Raw genomic sequence first — 19,969 nt, forward strand, 5'->3', positions numbered from 1 at the left:
GATTATATACTCTAGTGAAAGCGCACTGATAGATAATATTGATGATTTTAATTGAGACTGTTCATAGGTTAACCCCCCGAGACAAAAAAAATGTATGTAAAATTTTATTTTTAAATCCTATTTAATTTTCATTAAATTAGTATATTAGTATATTTAAGTAGAAAATTTTCATCTACATACATAGTTTAAATCCTACTACTATTATAAAGGCGAAAGTTTGTATGGATGTTTGTTACTCTTTCACGCAAAAACTACTGAACCGATTACCATGAAATTTGGTATGTAGGTAGCTGAAGACCCAGAATAACACATAGGCTACTTTTTATCCCAGAGTTCCCGCGGGATTGATAGGGTTTCCATGCGGACGAAGTCGCGGGCGGCCTCTAGTTTTTTAATAAAGTCTCTTCACACTGTCTGTCCGTACATACGCTGAAATCTTTAAAACTACCCCTCGTAAGTACCTACATATTTTGTTGCATCAATTATTTAAATATGTGTGTGTACCTACATTTTTCTCGTCAAAATCACTGAAACGATATCCATGAAATTTTGCAAACATATTGTCTGGAGTACCTAGGTACAAATAGCGTACTTTTCACGCGGACAGCGCCGCCCGCGAAAGCTAATAAGAGTAAGAAAATAAAACAGGTGTAGCTTTAAATATATTTTATTATATAAATTAAAGTTTTATATTGCCCCGGCGGCAGCATGAAATCTAATTGATTTTAAACAACATTAACAAGAGTTTCATAATACGCACTTCCGTATTCATTGGTGGCGTTACAGCCGTAGTAACCTGAGTCGGTTTTCTCAATTTTCTTAATGGAGAATCCATTGGCCGCTGTCACCCTGGCGCTCTTCAGCGGCTCGGCGCTGTAAGTGTATGTTAGTTTGGGCGCTGGCAACCCGGAAACCTCGCAAGGTATGGTGATGTCGTCACCCTGTTTAACAGTAGTGATTTTCTCTGGTTTTTTGGTAAACTTTGGAGCACCTGTAAATGAGATATTTTTTGTGAGGACGCTTTAATAATACAAACAAACATACACATACATCACTTCTATATCCCTTGCGGGGTAGACAGAGCCAACAATCTTGGAAAGACTGATAGGCCACGTTTAGCTGTTTGGCTTAATGATTTTATTTTTATTTTATTTTTTATTTATTTTATTTATTTATTTGGAAGACCAACAACCGTTTACAAAAAATAGCGTCACATATGTAAAACAAATGGTCAATTATAGGTCCTCACAGATACAAAACACTAATACAATAAAAAAAAAGGAACATCAATCTCTAAACAATCAACAATAACAATCTATGAGTTAACGTCTAGTTACTAAATTTAAAAGAACTTAATTCTATCGACAGTTAAATATATATAAATTATTGTGATATCATCTCCGGTCAGCCATCAACCACATCGCTTGGAAAGAAGAATTGTATAAGAGTCCGCCTCAATTTAGGAATGCTAAAATCAAAGATATCAATATCAGCGTCTACTGAAATTCGATTGTACAGATGAGCGGTTCTCCATAAATAAGAATTTTGTCTATAATTAGTGTTGACGAAGGGGGTATTAAACAATGGATTACTACGCATAGTTCTAGGTGGGACTTTAAAGCCTATTTTTGCAAGAATATCAGGACAATCAACAATACTATTGATTATTTTGGAGAAAAATATTAAATCTGCCACATTCCTTCTAGTGACTAGAGGAACGAGATGTTGCTTCGCACACAACTCGTCATATTGATCAGAACTATAAGAAATATGTAACTGAAAACATAAATAACGTAAAAATCTTTTTTGAATTGCCTCAATTCTGGAAATATAAATATCATAAATTGGGTTCCAAATCTGACAAGCGTACTCCAGATGGCTCCTTACATAAGTACAGTATAAAATTTTTAAGGTTTTGGCTTTTTTAAAACTTTTGGAATTGCGCATCACAAATCCTAAGGATTTGGAGGCTTTATTAATTATATTGGCAATGTGAGTATCAAATAATAATTTAGAGTCATGAAATACGCCTAAATCACGAATGCCAGACTGTTTTTTCAATTCGGTACCTTTAAGAAAATATCGTGAATTTACTGGTTTACGTTTTCGAGTGAACGTGGCAAACGCACATTTATCAGCGTTTAAATCCAACTTATTACGTAGACAATAGTCGGACAACCGATCTAAGTCCTGTTGAAGTAGCTCAACGTCAACACCGGAAGAAATAGAACGAAAAACTTTCATGTCATCTGCATAACACAAAAGTTGTGATGAATTAAAGCAGCTAGTAATGTCATTGACAAAGACAGTAAAAAGCAAAGGACCAAGCAGTGAACCCTGAGGAACGCCGCTTGGGACAGGAATCCAACTAGAAATATAGTTACTAACCACCACAGCTTGTGATCTATTCTCCAGGTATGAGATAAACCACCTGAGAAGGTCACCACGGATGCCTGAAGCAAACAACTTTCTAATAAGCAAATTATGACTTATTCGATCAAAAGCTTTGCTATAATCGGTATAAATGACGTCAACTTGAGATCCATTATCCATAGATTCGGTAATAAAGTCATTAAGCAGGATTAGGTTAGATGTAGTTGAGCGTCCTCTCAGAAATCCATGTTGTTCAATACTTATTGACTCCTTGAGAACAGAATATATACGTTTATAAGTTAGCCTTTCCAACAATTTTACGATAATACATAGTTTAGAGATCGGTCTAAAATTCTTAACATCAGTCTTAGAGCCTTTTTTCGGAACTGGTGTAATATAGGCCGATTTCCAAATTACCGGAACACAATGCTCACTAAATGATTTGTTGAATAGAATTGAGATAGGTATAGCAATCGCACCAGCGCAGCCAATAAGAAACCGAGCCGGCAATTTATCGGGCCCGGCCGATTTAGACACATCAAGCTGAGTAATCAGATCATACACCTCAACCTCATCAGTTACGATTGAGTGAATGTCACTAACTGTAGCATTCGAGTCAACTAAGGCATTCTGCGAATCAAATGGATCTGGAGCAGAGAAGTTGGAATTGAAGTACTGAGAGAACAACTCACAAATCGCTTCACCTGTATTAGCTTCAACATCCTCATACTTGACACAGCTAGGCATGGCATTCAAGTTAGATTTAGATTTAAAGTAGGCCCAAAATTGTTTTGGAGATCGACCTATTGAATCTTCAACCAACGCGATATACGACTCAAAACAGGAACGCTCCAATCGCTTCACTCTGTCCCTAAGAATCTGAAAAGACTGCAAATCAGCAAAATTACCATAGACCTTATATTTACGATAAAACTTATGCTTTTCTTTAATAGCTTTTTTTAAGGCAGATGAATACCAAATAGGGAAATTTTCAGATGATATTAATTTAGTAGGTATGTATTTATCCCGCAATCTGTGAAAGAAGTCGTAAAAATAATTAGTCGCCTCCTCAAGCGATCCACTAGACAATTCAAATTCCCAATCAACCAACAATAATTCCCGAGTAATATTATCGTAATCACCCTTGTTAAATAAATATTTGAGTAAAGGGGCAGGTTTTAGTGGCTTAACTTCAATAAACTCCACAAATATATCTAAAGCAGGATGATTTTTATCCATAGGTACTAACGGAGCGGGACATTCAGCGACAGATACACTGTCATTACAAAGCACTAAATCAAGTATTCTATGATAATCATTCTGAATTCCATTGTACTGGTGCAAGTTGTGGAATGCTATCTCGTCAACCAGGAATGTTTCGTCAGGTCTAGAAAAATTAGTAGGTAAAAGATGTGCTGTAGTATCCGTAGACAGGGTCCACTTGATATCGCTCATGTTGAAATCCCCAATAATTAAATACTTATTCGATTCACAGAAAGAAGCCATATTATCATTTAGCCCTTGAAAAAAATTATGCAATTGTTGCGAAAATGTATAGCCCTGATTCTGTACGCAAAGATAAAGTACGCACAAATACAATTTGAATTTACTTTGCGGTATTTTTAGGCTAATCCATAGATCCTCCGCACAAGAATTCAGAGAAGTTTCTTGTTGTGCAACTAAGTCCTTACGAACGGCAATAAGAACACCGCCACCCAACGTCTGACCCGTCAACACATAATCACGATCCCGCCGCCACACTACATACCTGCCGTCAAATAACTCACCGTCCTGAATACTATCTAATAACCATGTTTCCGTCAAGACTATAACATGGTACATATTGATTGAACAAATGTTACGATAAAATGTTTCAGTTTTCGTTCGTAGACCACGCACATTCTGATAATAAATGCATAATTTCTCAGTACTGTTACAATGAGTCAAATTAGCCATAATCGTACTTTAAATTATGTAGCATTAAAGTAAATAACAAAATATAAATAAAACCTACGTATGTGCATGGAATACGAAATGTGCAATCAAAATAAAATATTATTATGTTGTTATGCAGGTCATTGATGTAAACATGTTCGCCTGCGACAGGTAACAAAAATAGAAAGAAACAACAAAAGCAAATGGTCATTTGCGAAAAAAGGATACATAAAGTGATAAATGCTACGATCCGAGCGCAAACAGTGTATAGAAAGCGGGTAGGGATGCGTCGACGCAGAGAACAAAAGACAATCAATAGGCCGGTAACGACGCCAGCGTTAATAAACATTTTATAATTTTTAAACAAACGATGCAATTTTTGGCTGACGAAATAATATTGTATATGAGAAGAAAACAAAAACATGTATATAAACAGAGATATTTTTAAATCAACAAAAATCCCTAGACTTTTCAAAAAACAGATTATTTTAAACCATTTAAATCGGATTCACTATTAATAATAATAACTCGCGAAGTGTCAGATTTGCGAACATGTATTTTTCCAAATTTAACCCAAATATACTTATAGTCCTTAGCTTTTAAGGTTGTCTTGCACAAAGTGAGAAGATTTTTAGACTGACTCGTAAGATGGTCATTAACAAATACCCGGCCATCTGTCTTTGAGAATCCAAGGTCCCTAGCTAGAAGGATTTTATTTGCACGTGCCGCAGCAATAAAATTTTCTTTAGTATATCTATTGGTGAAAGTGGCAATAATTGACTTTTCCTTAGCACCAAAAACTGGAACTCTGGTTATGTAACCGATAGACTCCTTCGAGAAGTTAAAGTTAATAGATCGACAAATGGATTCCATAATTGAAAATAAATTTTCATCTTTTTTCAGAGGGATTCCCTTTATTTCAACATTGCTTAGTCTTGCCCTTTGCTCGAATGCAGCCAATTTTCCATTTACCAAATTTAATTCATGGTGGACCTTATTTATGCCAGTCTGAACATCCTCAATCACCAATAACTTGCCTTCGAGAGCTTCAATCCTTTGAGCATGCTCAGTAATAGCCGCACTATTGTATTCAAGCGAATGCTTAAGATCACCCAATTCTTCCCTGATGCATTTGATATCCCTTTGCAAAGCTGGGAGACCTGATAGCTGACTCTTAACATCGCGCAGTTCGGCAAGAATAGTATCAAGCGTAACTGTGTTACTAGTGGGTATAGTGGGTGGTGTAGGCGACAGCCTTCTGCACATAGGACACTTCCAGGCAGCTCTTCTATCCGTGCCCAGCTTCCTGTATCCAGCCTCAGTGATATTTGCACAACTGAAGTCCAAGTGTCTCTTGCAATGCATACACTGCACGCCATCACTAAATGACGCGTCACAAACGGAACACTTCATCATCTTTGAAATTTTTTTTTAATAAATAACTAATAAAATTCTAAAAGAGAAAATGTTGATGAACAATGGAATTTAGATATAACCGTAGCACGTCCGTATAGCAGAGATCGATGATCGGTACTGATGATATGAATGAATATGATGATGATGATAGAATTAAGATTTTAAATAGTGGCAGGTTGCTAGCCTGTCGCCTAAAAGAACAATCCAAAGTTTATAAGCCAGGCCTTAGTCTTCTTTTACGACATGACGTTAGTGATGACGCAACAGGGGTAGGTAGAATAAGATATCCCACCAAAAGCATTCTGAAAAAATGTAGCCAAGTCGTAAAAGTAGTTGCTTGTTTATCTCTAAAATGTAAAGAAATCTAGACAAAGGTCGTGCTAAGTCTTAAAGTTCCTTATAGCGATTTACATACAAACATACATACATATAATCACGTCTATATCCCTTGCGGGGTAGACAGAGCCAACAGTCCTGAGCGGACTGATAGGCCACGTTTAGCTATTTGGCTTTAAGATAGAATTGAGATTCGAATAGTGACAAGTTGCTAGCCTGTCGCCTAAAAAAGGAATCTCAAGTTTGTAAGCCTATCCCTTACAGCGATTTCTTTATTATTATACTTAGTTAATGTTATGACTGGGTTTGTTGAACATTCTTTTTACGTTAGTGGGTATAAATCTTCGGTTAGATCTCTTCCTCCTGACTTTAGTCCGGGTTGCATCCTCATCACTCTTTAGAGGAGCCCGGGGTATGCTCTTGACCATGGATCCTGGATTGGGCGAGTCAGGTATTTGACACGAAGCGACTCCCGTCTGACCTCCGTAACCTTTGCTGGGGATCCAAACCCGTTTTGGATCATATGGTTACAAATCCAGTTGCCTGAATGTGCAAGTATCCTCACGATGTTTTCCCTCGCCGTAAGAGCATCGGTTAGTTATCAAACTAATGTACACAACTTTGAAAATAGTCATTGGTACATTGCCGCGGTGGGATTCGAACCTGTGCTTTCATGGGCAATTGCGTTTTGGTCAGGCATCTTACCGATTCGACCAACGACTCTCGAGAAATCTTCAGAATAGAATTGTTTTCAAAATTGGATACAAGGTATCACTTTTTGACGTCACATCACTTAAATCTAATTAAAACTACTACCGCTTCCAAAGCGCATGTGTAGAAGAAGCGGCGGAACAAACTGCACTGCAGCATTTTCATCGGACATCAATTTACAAATATAGATCTCTTAAAACTACATCGCAGAAGAATGCACATTGTCTACATTAAAAAACATGAATGAATGTAGAACTAATTATATCCATACGAATATTTCGTCAAATAAAAAAAGATAAAATAAAATATGTACACACTGTACAAATTATGTTAACACCATGTCAAAAATGCAAAAGCATTTAAGAGGCCACTACGAGTATGTCAAGCTCGGGCCACACATGTTCATCACTAGGTACATAGTATAAAACAAAGTCGCTATTTTAGTCTGTTTGTCTGTATGCTTAAATCTTTAAAATTACGCAACGGATTTTGATGCGGTTTTTTGTAACAGGTAGAGTGATTCAAGAGGAAAATTTTTATGTATAACAACATTTATTATAATTTTGCACCCGTGCGAAGAAGGCGGGTCGCTAGTCATTAATATAATCCTCCGTGCTGTAATAAGCTTCCATAAAAAAACTTCAAGACCAAATTGTCTTACCAACGACAGTCAACTTCATGGTGTGCTCCTGTTTTTTCCCGACCTCGTTGTCCACCGCGCACCTGTAGACGCCCTCGTCCTCAGGCAGCACTCCCCTGATCAGCAGCCGCTTGCCCACGCTCCTGTTGTACCTGGTGATGCGCGCTCCCGGCTCGTTGTTTACGTCCTTCCCGTCTTTGAACCAGTCCGGGTGGGCTAGGGGGCTGGAATGGTTATTTATTTATAGGAGAGATTTCCGTGTGGTTCTCGGCATTTTAGTATACGATTTAAATATCTATACCATGGATGTCGTAAAAGGCGACTATAGGTATCGATAGTAAACTTTAGATTCTTCTTTTAGGTGATGGGCTAAGAAGCCTGTTACTATTTGAATCTCAATTCCATCATTAGGTCATACAGCTGAACGCGCCCTTACGGTATTTTTTGAGACTGTTGGCTCTGTTTACCCCGCAAGGGATATAGACGTGATTATATATACGTATGTGTGTTCTTGGAGAAGGGCTTTTATCATAATATTATCATCTAATCTCAGGTCAAGACTACTCGAAACCGACTAGCTTCCATTAAAAGATAAACTAGTCTCTCTTCTGTCATCATCTCATTGTATCATCTTAACTGTAAGTGCCTAAAGTTGCAGGTCTTTCAATGATGATTTCCCTAGTATAGACACGTCTATATCTCTTGCGGTATAGACAGAGCCAACAGTCTCTGAAAAACTGAAAGGCCACGTTCAGCTTTATGGTTTCATGATGGAATTGAGATTCAAATAAAGACAGGTGCTTCCCAACCGCTTACCTGAAGAATCCCAAATTATCCTTATTAGCCGTTCACGTCCATGGGAAATATGTGAAATGGTTCTATTCTTAAGTGCCGAAAACCACACGGCACAGTAACAGTTACAGCAAAAAGTCGTATGGTTGTATAACTAAAGGGAACTGTTTCAATACTCTCGACGGCCTCTGTGGCGCAGCGGTATTACGCTTGTCTGTGACACCGGAGGTCCCGGATTCGAATCCCGGCCAGGGCATGATGAGAAAAGAACTTTTTCTGATTGGCTTGGGTCTTGGATGTTTATCTATATAAGTATTTATTATAAAATATAGTATCGTTGAGTTAGTATCTCAAAACACAAGTCTCGAACTTACTTCGAGGCTAACTCAATCTGTGTAATTTGTCCCGTATATATTTATATTTATTTATTTAATACTCACTTGCCACCATAAATACAGTACAAGAAGATCATATCTCCGACCCTGGCCGTGGTGTCTGGACTAGCGTACTGCAGCACCACCTCGTGGTCCTGGGGCTTGGTGTCCTTCTTCAGGGAGCTGATGAAGTGTTCGGCTAGAACCACGGGTTTGTCCACGGCTGGTGAAGACGCTAGGCAGACGTATTTGAAACGCTCGCTCGCCTGTGTAAGAAAATCTCATGATGATTAAGGCCGTCTAGATTGTTGGGTCTGTCTCTCATCTCTGCGTGTTAGGTTGTATCCTTCACAGGAGTTTTTCGGGGCCCGGGGTACGCCTTCCGACTTTTCACCCTCCATTTTGTACGGTTTTCCGCGTCCTCAGATTTCAGTCCATTGGACAGGACGGTGTACATTTTCCGCGCGATAATAACAACGTCGCGCGATTAAAGTTTACTTACATACATACATACATACATATAGTCACGTCTATATCCCTTACGGGGCAGACAGAGCCAATAGTCCCGAAAAGACAGAATGGCCACGTTCAGCTGCTCGGCTTAATGATGGAATTGAGATCCAAATAGTGACAGGTTGCTAGCCCATCGCCTAACAAAAGAATCACAAGTATGTAAGCCTATCCCTTATTCGCCTTTTACGACATCCATGGGAAAGAAATAGAGTGGTCGTATTCTTTTTTGTATTGTTGCCGGGAACCACACGGCACTTACTTTCTTACTTTACTTACATCATCTTCAGTAACGTTGGCGAAGTACAGGGCTCCATCGGGCCCTACAGTGATCCTCGCGTCTTGAATTTCCCCTGACACGATGGGGTCGGCAGCCTGCAGACTCCTCCATTCTATGTCTGGCTTGGGGTAAGCTTTGGGAGCTGGACAGTCCAGCTTAAAAGTTCTGCCTTCGATCTGAGGGGAAATGCGGACATTATGATTAGGTTGAAATAGAGAATCATTGCAATTTGGGAGTTGAATCGGAGGTGAATGAAAGGAATGGTTAAGGTGTCCGGTTAAAATGCGTAAGTAAAATGCGTAACAGGTTCAAATCCTACCTCGGCCATGTTCCATTGACTCTTTTCTAAGACATCTCAACGGCCTCTGTGGCTCAGCGGTAGTACGCTTGTCTGTGACACCGGAGGTCCCGGGTTCGAATCCCGGTCAGGGCATGATGAGAAAAGAACTTTTTCTGATTGGCCTGGGTCTTGGATGTTTATCTATATAAGTATTTATTATAAAATATAGTATCGTTGAGTTAGTATCTCGTAACCTCGTAACACAAGTTTCGAACTTACTTCGAGGCTAACTCAATCAGTGTAATTTGTCCCGTATATATTTATTATTATTATATTATTATCTCTTTCTCATGGATGTCGTTAAAGGCGACTAAGGGATAGGCTTATATACTTGGGATTCCTTTTTTAGGCGACGAGTTAGCAACCTGTCACTATTTGAATCTCAATTTCATCATCAAGCCAAACGGCTGAACGTGGCCTGTCAGTCTTTTCAAGACTGTTGGCTTTGTCTACACCGCAAGGAATATAGACGTGATTATATGTTTGTACTAGAGGCCGCCCGCGACTTCGTCCGCATGGAAACCCTATCAATCCCGCGGGAACTCTGGGATAAAATGTAGCCTATGTGTTATTCTGGGTCTTCAGCTACCTACATACCAAATTTCATGGTAATCGGTTCAGTAGTTTTTGCGTGAAAGAGTAACAAACATCCATACAAACTTTCGCCTTTATAATAGTAGTAGGATGTATGTAAGTTTCCATACCGGAGTGTGTTTCTGGACTTCATATTTCTGGGCTTCCAAATACGTCCTGCGAATTTGAATGACCCTGGTGGATGCTGTTCCGTATTGGCTCTCACCCAAGCACTGGTAAGCACCTTCGTCGGAGATGGAAGGTCGCAGGAAGACCAGGGTACCTTCGTTCTGACGCTGGACAATGTTGGCGTTATCTTTCAGGTTAAGTGGTTGCCCGTTTTTGGTCCATTTGTATCTGTCATAGTAAAAATATTAATTTCAATCGTTTTTAACAGACTTTACAGAAGGAGGTTCTTAATTCGACCGCATTTGTTTTTTTTTTAAGTTACAGCATATCTCCGGCATTTATAACCAGATTAGAAAAATTCATTATTTTGCATTCAAAATAGTTAAATGTCCGATTGGGCCCATCAAAATGTGGTTAAGGTCTGTCATAAATGTGGAAGATATTCCAGGGAACTCTTCAAAGTCAGCAGAATGAGCGCTGCAATTAAGTTAATATGTAAATATTCTAAACTAATATTATAAAGCTGAAGAGTTTGTTTGTTTGAACGCGCTTATCTCAGGAACTACTGGTTCGAATTGAATAATTATTTTTGCGTTGAATAGACCATTTATCGAGGAAGGCTTATAACATCATGTCTGTAACTTCAAAATTCAAATCCATACCCATCCCTGTAATAAACTAGCTCACGTACCTGCGCTGTGTAATTGTCCTTATTTAACTCGGGAAAAAGCGGTAAAATACTTAGGTGTAATTATTGATGAAGGTCTCAGCTGGGAGCCACAAATATCTGAACTAGCAAAGAGAATACGCAGGCTGATTTATGTCTTTAAACTTCTACGCAATGTGGCTGGTGACGATGTTCTGAATCTAAGTTACAAATCCCTGTGTGAAAGCATTCTCTCATACTGCATTTGTTCATGGGGCGGTGCATCAAAAACGTATCTAATTGAATAGAGAGGGCTCAACGAGCTATTTTAAAAGTTATGAAGCATTTGCCTTTTAGATATCCAACTACTGAATTATATCTATCCTGTAATGTATTAACCGTTAGGAAACTGTATATTTATCATTGTTTACGTAGATACCATAGATGTAATGTGCCTCAGTTATCTATCTGTACAAAGAGAGTATCAAAAGTACCCGTACCTTGGGTTAATACAGTTTTTGCGAAGAAAGGTTATGACTATTGTGCTCCAAAGACTTATAATAAATTATATACTTAAAAATGTCAAAACAATAAGAAAATGTAGTAATCACGAATTCAAAAATGTTTTGATACAGAGATTAAAAACTATGGATTATGATGCTGTAGAAGATCTCTTCGTAAATGTAGTTTAACCAACCAGTATATTATTATGTGAAATGGTAGTTTTGAGTTTCTTTATCTTTTATTTTTTAAATGCTTTATATATTATTTTGTGATATTTATTTGATAATTTCAAATTGTATCAACAGTGTGGGAAGTCTGAGGTCTGTAGCACAGTTTTAACTAACACAGACTTCAGGGTTCATGTTATCTGTACGAGTAATTTTATCAAATAAATATTTATTTATTATTATTATTTATTATCACGCTGCAACTATAAGGAGCAAAGAAATAATGAAAAAGTGAAAAAAAAACGGGGAAAATTATTCATCCTTGATCATTCAAGCCAAATGATGCGCTAAATAACTATTCCACGCGGACGAAGTCGCGGGCACAGCTAGTGGTGTATATGGCAAAGGCCTTCTCTCACAATAAGAAGGGTGGCCATAATACAAATACACATTTATCTTTGTCAGTGACTACCAGTACAGTCAGCAACGTATTTATTTCTAACTTTTTAGTATTTTTTTAAATCGGTTTAAATTTTTTTTTTATACCTAATAAAGTTCCGCATTGTCCATGTTTTTTTTTCTAAATTTTCATACAGTAACTACCTAACTTTTAGTTTCAAACTAGTTTTTGCAAGTTGCTCTGCACGCGTTAAACTAAATACCTCTCTCTGGTTTTTCCATCTGCGAGGAAATTTTATCCCTATGTTTGACCTCAGAAAATTATCTACTTACAAAATCTATGTACAAACGCTTATTTATTTATTTCCACGCTAAAAATAACATTGACCTCCGTAACCATGTTAGGTCATGGTAAAATCTGCACTAGTTTAATGAGCCTATTCCCCTTTGTCGCATGTTACGACGTTCATGGGAAAGAGATGGAGTGGTTCTATTCTTTTTCTTTTGGTGCCGGGAACCACAAAGCACTATCTGTACTAATAATAATAAAAAAAAAACTAAAAAACTACGCTTTTATTGCTAATCAAACTAAAAAATAGAAAATAAAAATTAATGACAAAGGAATTCAGTAGTAGCAAGTCGAACAATCAGTTATAGTCAGTTGTAGTAGTAATTACCTCGGATTAAAATTATAACAAAATTTAATTTATAAAGAAAACAATTTAAATCAGAGTAAAAAGCGTGGGGTGCCTGATGTAGTAAATATTAAAATCATTCTATTAGCATATATTTATGACAAGAGAGTTATGAAAATGAAGTAAAATGCACCCCACGCTTTTTACTCTGATTTAAATTGTTTTGTTTATAAATTTAATTTTGTTATAATTTTAATCCGAGGTAATTACTACTACAACTGACTATAACTGATTGTTCGACTTGCTACTACTGAATTCCTTTGTCATTAATTTTTATTTTCTATTTTTTAGTTTGATTAGCAATAAAAGCGTAGTTTTTTAGTTTTTTTATACAATTATTTTTTGGAAGTTAACACTTCTGGTATAACTATCTTACTAGAAAAGACTTTCGCAACCATGCGCCCATCGCCGGAGGTTTTCACAACTAACTTTCTTAAAGTTATATGTGGCCTGATTGGATTAAATCTCATAATATTCCCATCATCATGATTCTTTTTAAGGCGATGGGCTTGCAACCTGTCACTATTTGAATCTCAATTCTATCTTAAAGCCAAATAGCTGAACGTGGCCTATCAGTCTTTACAAGACTGTTGGCTCTGTCTACCCCGCAAGGGATATAGACGTGATTATATGTATGTATGATGATTGTTAAACCCAGTTGAAAAGAATTTTATAGTGATAAATCACTGTTAATAATATTTTTGACTATCCAGCAAACGTAATAATTTTCGATTGTGGCCTTGCCAGGAATCAAACTACAAGATTAAGAGGCAGATTGATACAGGAACAAAAATATTTCAAACATACCTCCACTGCCTTTACAACCAGGAACGCAACAAAGTTTATCTGAAGACATCGTGGCACTTTTGTTGTAAAATCTGTCTTTCACAAAAACAAACACAAACTTGGGACTCCTATCTCAAATAATAAGGTACTTTTTACAGGAGTCCTATCTCAAAATATCTGCACAACACAGTAAACACAGTCAGAGTCCAATCTCAGATGATAAAATCACACGAATATCCGGAAGAACAAAGCTCGACTCAACGGAATATTCCAAACTCCAAATAACGACAAGTTATCAGCACAAAACAAAGTGCAAATAGGTAAATACACAGGCACCGGTAAAAAACAACAGAAAGAAAGTTTACAGGTGTTCGAATCGAATTCAATCAAAACTTACTGCAAAACTTATTTGACATAAAAAACTGTCACTCATTTTCCAAACGAGTATTACAGTGTTGCTATTATAAATAGGCAAAAGATACCTAATGTTAATTCAAGAATTGCATTAATATGTTAAATACGTATTAAATATCGCAAAGTTCTGTAGGTAGTAACTTTATTCTTGTATTTTTGTAAATTTAGTTGTTCAATTTTCATTTATTACTTTTGTTTTATTACTTATATATTTTTTATTGTTTTAAAATATTCTACTAATTCTACTATGGTTTCTAATGGTAATTCTAAATGGAGCAATGCGATGAAATAAAGAAGCCTCAGGTTAATAGTAACATTATATGGAAATATATTACATCTCTTTTTGACTCATTATACGTCAGAACTTCTTGGTTTCTTGTATGGAGATTACTGGCACTGGTGCTATCTCTGTCTCTCTTACTCTCATACGAAGGATCTAAAAATGAATTTATTAATCCTGGCAGTTTTAATAAGGATAATGAAAAACTCTTATCAAAATATTGCATTGTCATCGGTCCTTGATACGTGTGCAAAGTTCCAAGTTGATCAGACGTTTAGAAATCAGTGAAAATTAAGCTCAAAGATTCCGTTACATACATACATACATACAACCCAAGCTAATATAAAAGCGTAGTAAAAATGAAAACTTCCTCTGTCTGTCTGTAACACTTTCACGCTTAAACTACTGAAGCAATTTTTGATGAACTACATTTTATTATATCATAGATTTTGTACATACATAAAATTATGCCTTTATCCAAAAAAATAATAGGACCACTCCATCTCTTTCCCATGGATGTCGTAAAAGGCGACTAGGGGATAGGTTTATAAACTTGGGATTCTTCTTTTAGGCGACGGGCTAGCAACCTGTCACTATTTGAATCTCAATTCTATCAGATTTTTCAAGACTGTTGGCACTGTCTATCCCGCAAGGGATAAAGATATAAGTATGTATGTATGTTACTTGAACAATTTTCCGTCTCCGCTGGCAGTAACACATTCTACAGCAAAAGGCGTTCCCTCTCTGAATAGGACCTCCTGAGGCGCCTCCTTCAGGACCGGGAGATTGTTTACTGGCTGGCTAGAGGCTGAAAAAATATTTGTTTTTTATATTTTTTCAACTTTTTCAGTTAATTTTATATTAGTTAGTTGTTAAAGTCAGTCAAAGCAAGCAGGGTTTCTTTTTTGTTTTTTTTTCCTGTCAAATTGGTTTTAAATTTTTTTTTAAAAAGTTTAAAGAATTAAGTTTTTATTTGATTGTGCCATACAATAAAATATAATCTTAATTCTTTTAACTTTGGAAATGCCATGAATGTTTTGAGACGACTAATGGAAAAAGAATATTAATCTTATGCAACATAAAGAATGATCAAATGCGGGATAGGTTGCGAGGTTCAGATGGGAGTTAGCTGTATTGGAATGCAGTGTAAAAACCTGACTTACACAATTCAGGATCATTATCAAAATGCGCACCGTGGACTCCTCTACAGAGCCGTAAGGAAGTACCGGGACGCCAGGAGAAAAAAGAATTAAATCAAATAAAAAAAAAAGATAGGTAGGTACTCACCAACAGCCAATAACCCTAACACCACACACGCACGAATAACACTCATCGTTCTAAAACAAAATTAATAAAAAAGAAATAAAATATCTACTTATAAGTAGGTAATAATTAACAAAATATGAAGGAATTAGTGGTTTTTCTTATTATTTTAAAAGATTATAAAGCTGTATGTCAAGACAACAATGCTTCAAGAAAAAAAAATAAACGCACCCAGAAAGGAGTGCAGATTTTGCCAGACTGTAAGTCGCAAAGCGCGGGAACCCATTTTATACAAGCTTAGTGGTGAGACAAAAAAAAAAAAACAACTTATGTCACTCTAGGTAGGCAAGTACTTATCGCATCACCACAAAATAGGTATACCTCATCACATTGTGTCTTTCCATATAATGTACTACCTTTTGCCCGCGACTTCGTCCGTTTGGTCTTCTACCTCTCTATTATGCAACAAGCTGTGCCCGCAACTTCGTCCGCGTGGAAAAGTTATTTTGGGCATCATTAAAGCCCTCAAGGATGAATTATTTTCCCCGTGTTTTCACATATTCCATTATTTCTTTGCTCCTTATAGTTGCAGCGTGATAATATATAGCCTAAAGCCTTCCTCGATAAGGGGTCTAGTCAACGCAAAAATATTTTTTCAAGTCGAACCAGTAGTTTCTGAGATTAGCGCGTTCAAACAAACTCTTCAGCTTTATAATATTAGTATAGATAAAATGTAGTTCTTAAAAAATTGGTTTAGTAGTTTAAGGGTGAAAGTGTTACAAACAGACAGGAAGTTTTAATTTTTCTTATTAGTACAGATACTCCTATGTGGATCCCGGCACCAAAAGAAAAAGAATAGGACCACTCCATCTCTTTCCCATGAACGTCGTAACAGGCGACAAAGGGTAATAGGCACAATAAACTAGTGCAGATTTTACCATGACCTAACATGTTTACGGAGGTCAGTATGTTATTTTTAGCGTGTAAATAAATAAATAAGCGTTTGCATACATGTCAATGTTTTATTTGATCATCCATTTTTATTGTCAGGCTAGCTTTAGGTATTTAAATCTGAACAATGAACATGCCTCAGGTGTTAAGGAAAACATGTTTCCTTATTATTTACTTGGCGGCGGTGAATCCCAGCCGTGAATGGTATGATACATGCATGCATACAGGTTCATACATGTAGGTATGTAACTAAATAAAATGTAACTAATAAAATATAATTATAAAAAACTTTTAAATCAAGCTTTTATTTAAGTGTCCTAAAACGATCAAAATAACATTTTTAATTACATTCATTTATGATTTTGCAGAATTGAAATTAAAAAGCTTGTCGCGATAATTTCAATAAAGAATACTAATTCTTTTGATAAAAAGCGAATAAAGATTTTATTCTATTCTATAAACTAGCTGTGCCCGCGACTTCGTCCGCGTGGAATAGTTATTTTGGGCATCATTGGAGCCCTTAAGGATGAATAATTTTCCCCGTTTGTTTTTCACATTTTCCATTTTTTCTTTGATCCTTATAGTTGCAGCATGATGTTACCTATAGCCTAAAGCCTTCCTCGATACATGGTCTATTCGACGCAAAAATAAATTTTCAATTCGGACCGGTAGTTTCTGAGATTAGCGCGTTCAAACAAACAAACTCTTCAGCTGTGATGAATGATTAAATAAATTCTTCTCTTGCCGCGTAATATGTAAGAGTCAGTCAATGGAAAGCCTGAAGTAGAACAATAGGATTCATCTTTATGGCGGCAGGTTCATTCTGTCGGCTGCTCATCCGGTACAGAAACATTTGTCGAAGTTAAGTTTCAGAACCGCTCCAAAGAGTAGGTAATAGCAATGCAGTGTTGCTCTAGCAACCTGTCCATTGTCAGAGAATGCTGCAGTGCAGTTTGTTACCAAATTATTTGCACTGACGCTTTGGAAGCGGCAGTAAACATACTTTAAAGTGAGTAATTTATTTGACGTCAACCAATGTTGTGAAACCAAAACGATATAACAATTAACAAGTGATGTTTGAAATGTTCCTTAATAATGAATAAAAAATTGAATTTGATTCCATCACTGGGCCATTCAGCTGAGCAGTCTATTCGAGAAGTTGCCTCTGTCTTCCCCGTAAGCGATGAAGACGCGACAATTGAAGGACGCCTATACGGTTTTACACGATATATACTCGTATGTATGTATACTTATATATCGTGTATACAAAGGAATGTTCTAGCTTTTCCCAAGGGCTTTTTTATACATATATACATTCATATAATCACGTCTATATCCCTTGCGGGGTAGACAGAGCCAACAGTCTTGTAAAGACTGATAGGCCACATTCAGCTATTTGGCTTTAAGATAGAATTGAGATTCAAACAGTGACAGGTTGCAAGCCCATCGCCTAAAAAAGAATCATGATGATGAGAATATTATGAGATTTAATCCAATCAGGCCACATATAACTTTAAGAAAGTTAGTTGTGAAAACCTCCGGCGATGGGCGCATGGTTGCGAAAGTCTTTTCTAGTAAGATAGTTATACTAGAAGTGTTAACTTCCAAAAAATAATTGTATAAAAAAACTAAAAAACTACGCGTTTTATTGCTAATCGAACTAAAAAATAGAAAATAAATAATAGTTTAAAAAAACTAAAAAACTACGCTTTTATTGCTAATCAAACTAAAAAATAGAAAATAAAAATTTATGACAAAGGAATTATAAAACAGTAGTAGCAAGTCGAACAATCAGTTATAGTCAATTACCTCCGATTAAAATTATAACAAAATTAAATTTATAAACAAAACAATTTAAATCTGAGTAAAAAGCGTGGGGTGCATTTTACTTCATTTTCATAACTCTCTTGTCATAAATATATGCTAATAGAATGATTTTAATATTTACTACATCAGGCACCCCACGCTTTTTACTCAGATTCCTTTGTCATAAATTTTTATTTTCTATTTTTTAGTTTGATTAGCAATAAAAGCGTGGTTTTTTAGTTTTTTTTAAACTATTATTTTTCTATTGGTTAAATATCCAAACACACACACACAGACACGAATGTGTCTGGAACCACACGGCACTTTTTTTATGGTGCAAATATTGAGTTATTTAATGTATCTAATTAATTATCTTAGTGTCTGGGGTGTGGTTTGAACGTATATTACCTACATACTACCATCTTGAAAAGGTGTATGACCAATGAAACAGGTTATCTACTCTAGGTTTTATTCTGCTATCCTAAGTAAGTATACGGGGTGTACAAAAAGCACTGAAATGTAAGTATAATCATCTTCACCCCTCTGGAGAGGAGCTAGGGGTCTGCCTGTGACCACGGTCGTGGAATGTGCAAGTTATGAATCGAGTCCCATCTGACCTCGACAACCTTGCAGGAGAGTTTTACCTCATCTAGATCATAATCTAGATCTAGATCATGCCGTGTGGTTGCCGGCATCAACATAAAAAAGAATAGGACCACTCCATCTTATTTCCCATGGATGTCGTAAGAGGCGACTAAGGGATGGGCTTATAAACTTGGGATTCTCGTTTTGGGCGATGGGCTAGCAACCTGTCACTATTTGAATCTCAATTCTATTATAAAGCTAAACAGGCCACGTTCAGCTGTTTGGTTTAATGATAGGAATGAGATTCAAGTAGTGACAGGTCGCTAGTCCATCGCTTTAAAGAAGAATCGAAAGTTTATAAGCCTACCCCTTAGCCGCCTTATATGACATCAATGGAAAAGAGATCGACAGGTCCCATTCATTTTGGCCGGAACCACACGGCACTCTCAAAGAAGATACCTACATTTACTTTTTTGACAACACCCTGTAGAAATAAAACCTGCTAGGTGCGAATGACACGAAGACGCAGGGGAATCTTACTGAAAAAACAGGTCTTCATTTTTATTCATCTTTATTGGAAAAGTTACCAGTTATTTGCATGTTATTTAAAAGGAGGTATACAGGTTCAAATGCAACTTTGGCTTTGTACAAATGATTCTTTTTGTGAGTTGGAGTGCTAACCTCTTACGGTGAGGGAAAAACATAGTGATGAAACCTTCACATTCAGGCAACTGGATGTGTAGGTACCATGATTCAGAGCAGTTTTGAAAGTACTATTGTATTCCTGTTAACTATTCGTCAATAGACTGCACTATCTATTTCATTTTAAAACTAAGACTCGGTCTTAGTTTTAGCGTCCGGAAACCCTTCATACATGCATACATACATATATATAATACCGTCTATATCCCTTGTGGGGTAGACAGAGCCAACAGTCTTGAAAAGACTGAATGGCCAAGCCCCAACAATATATAAAATAAAGTGCAGAATAGATAAAACGTCATGGAATATAATAAGATACAACAGTAAAAACATAATATATTGTCTCAAAATCAATACGTTCA

The 19,969-nt window shown here is 36.6% G+C and overlaps 1 protein-coding gene across 1 annotated transcript; it reads right to left on the reverse strand.

The window, feature by feature from the left end:
- Window positions 1–700: 700 nt before the first annotated feature.
- Window positions 701–15,839, reverse strand: LOC106137500 (hemolin). Its single transcript, XM_060953170.1, has 8 exons — window positions 15,795–15,839; window positions 15,588–15,637; window positions 14,985–15,108; window positions 10,412–10,637; window positions 9,367–9,543; window positions 8,644–8,843; window positions 7,433–7,635; window positions 701–991 (listed from the first exon to the last, which is right to left on the reverse strand). Exons 2-8 carry the CDS (start codon window positions 15,631–15,633, stop codon window positions 726–728), a joined length of 1,242 nt encoding a protein of 413 aa, XP_060809153.1. The 5' UTR covers window positions 15,634–15,637; window positions 15,795–15,839; the 3' UTR covers window positions 701–725.
- Window positions 15,840–19,969: the final 4,130 nt, after the last annotated feature.

This window comes from Amyelois transitella, chromosome 31 (genome assembly GCF_032362555.1).
Source record: "Amyelois transitella isolate CPQ chromosome 31, ilAmyTran1.1, whole genome shotgun sequence".
NCBI classification, from domain to species: Eukaryota; Metazoa; Arthropoda; class Insecta; order Lepidoptera; family Pyralidae; genus Amyelois; species Amyelois transitella.

Coding starts and splice junctions, on each gene's coding strand:
- LOC106137500 (XM_060953170.1), bottom strand. CDS start 15,633: ATGAGTGTTATTCGTGCGTGTGTGGTGTTAGGGTTATTGGCTGTTG. Junction 8,844..9,366: donor CCAACGTTACTGAAGATGAT/GTAAGTAAAGTA, acceptor TTTCTTACACAG/GCGAGCGAGCGTTTCAAATA. Junction 7,636..8,643: donor TACTGTATTTATGGTGGCAA/GTGAGTATTAAA, acceptor TAACCATTCCAG/CCCCCTAGCCCACCCGGACT.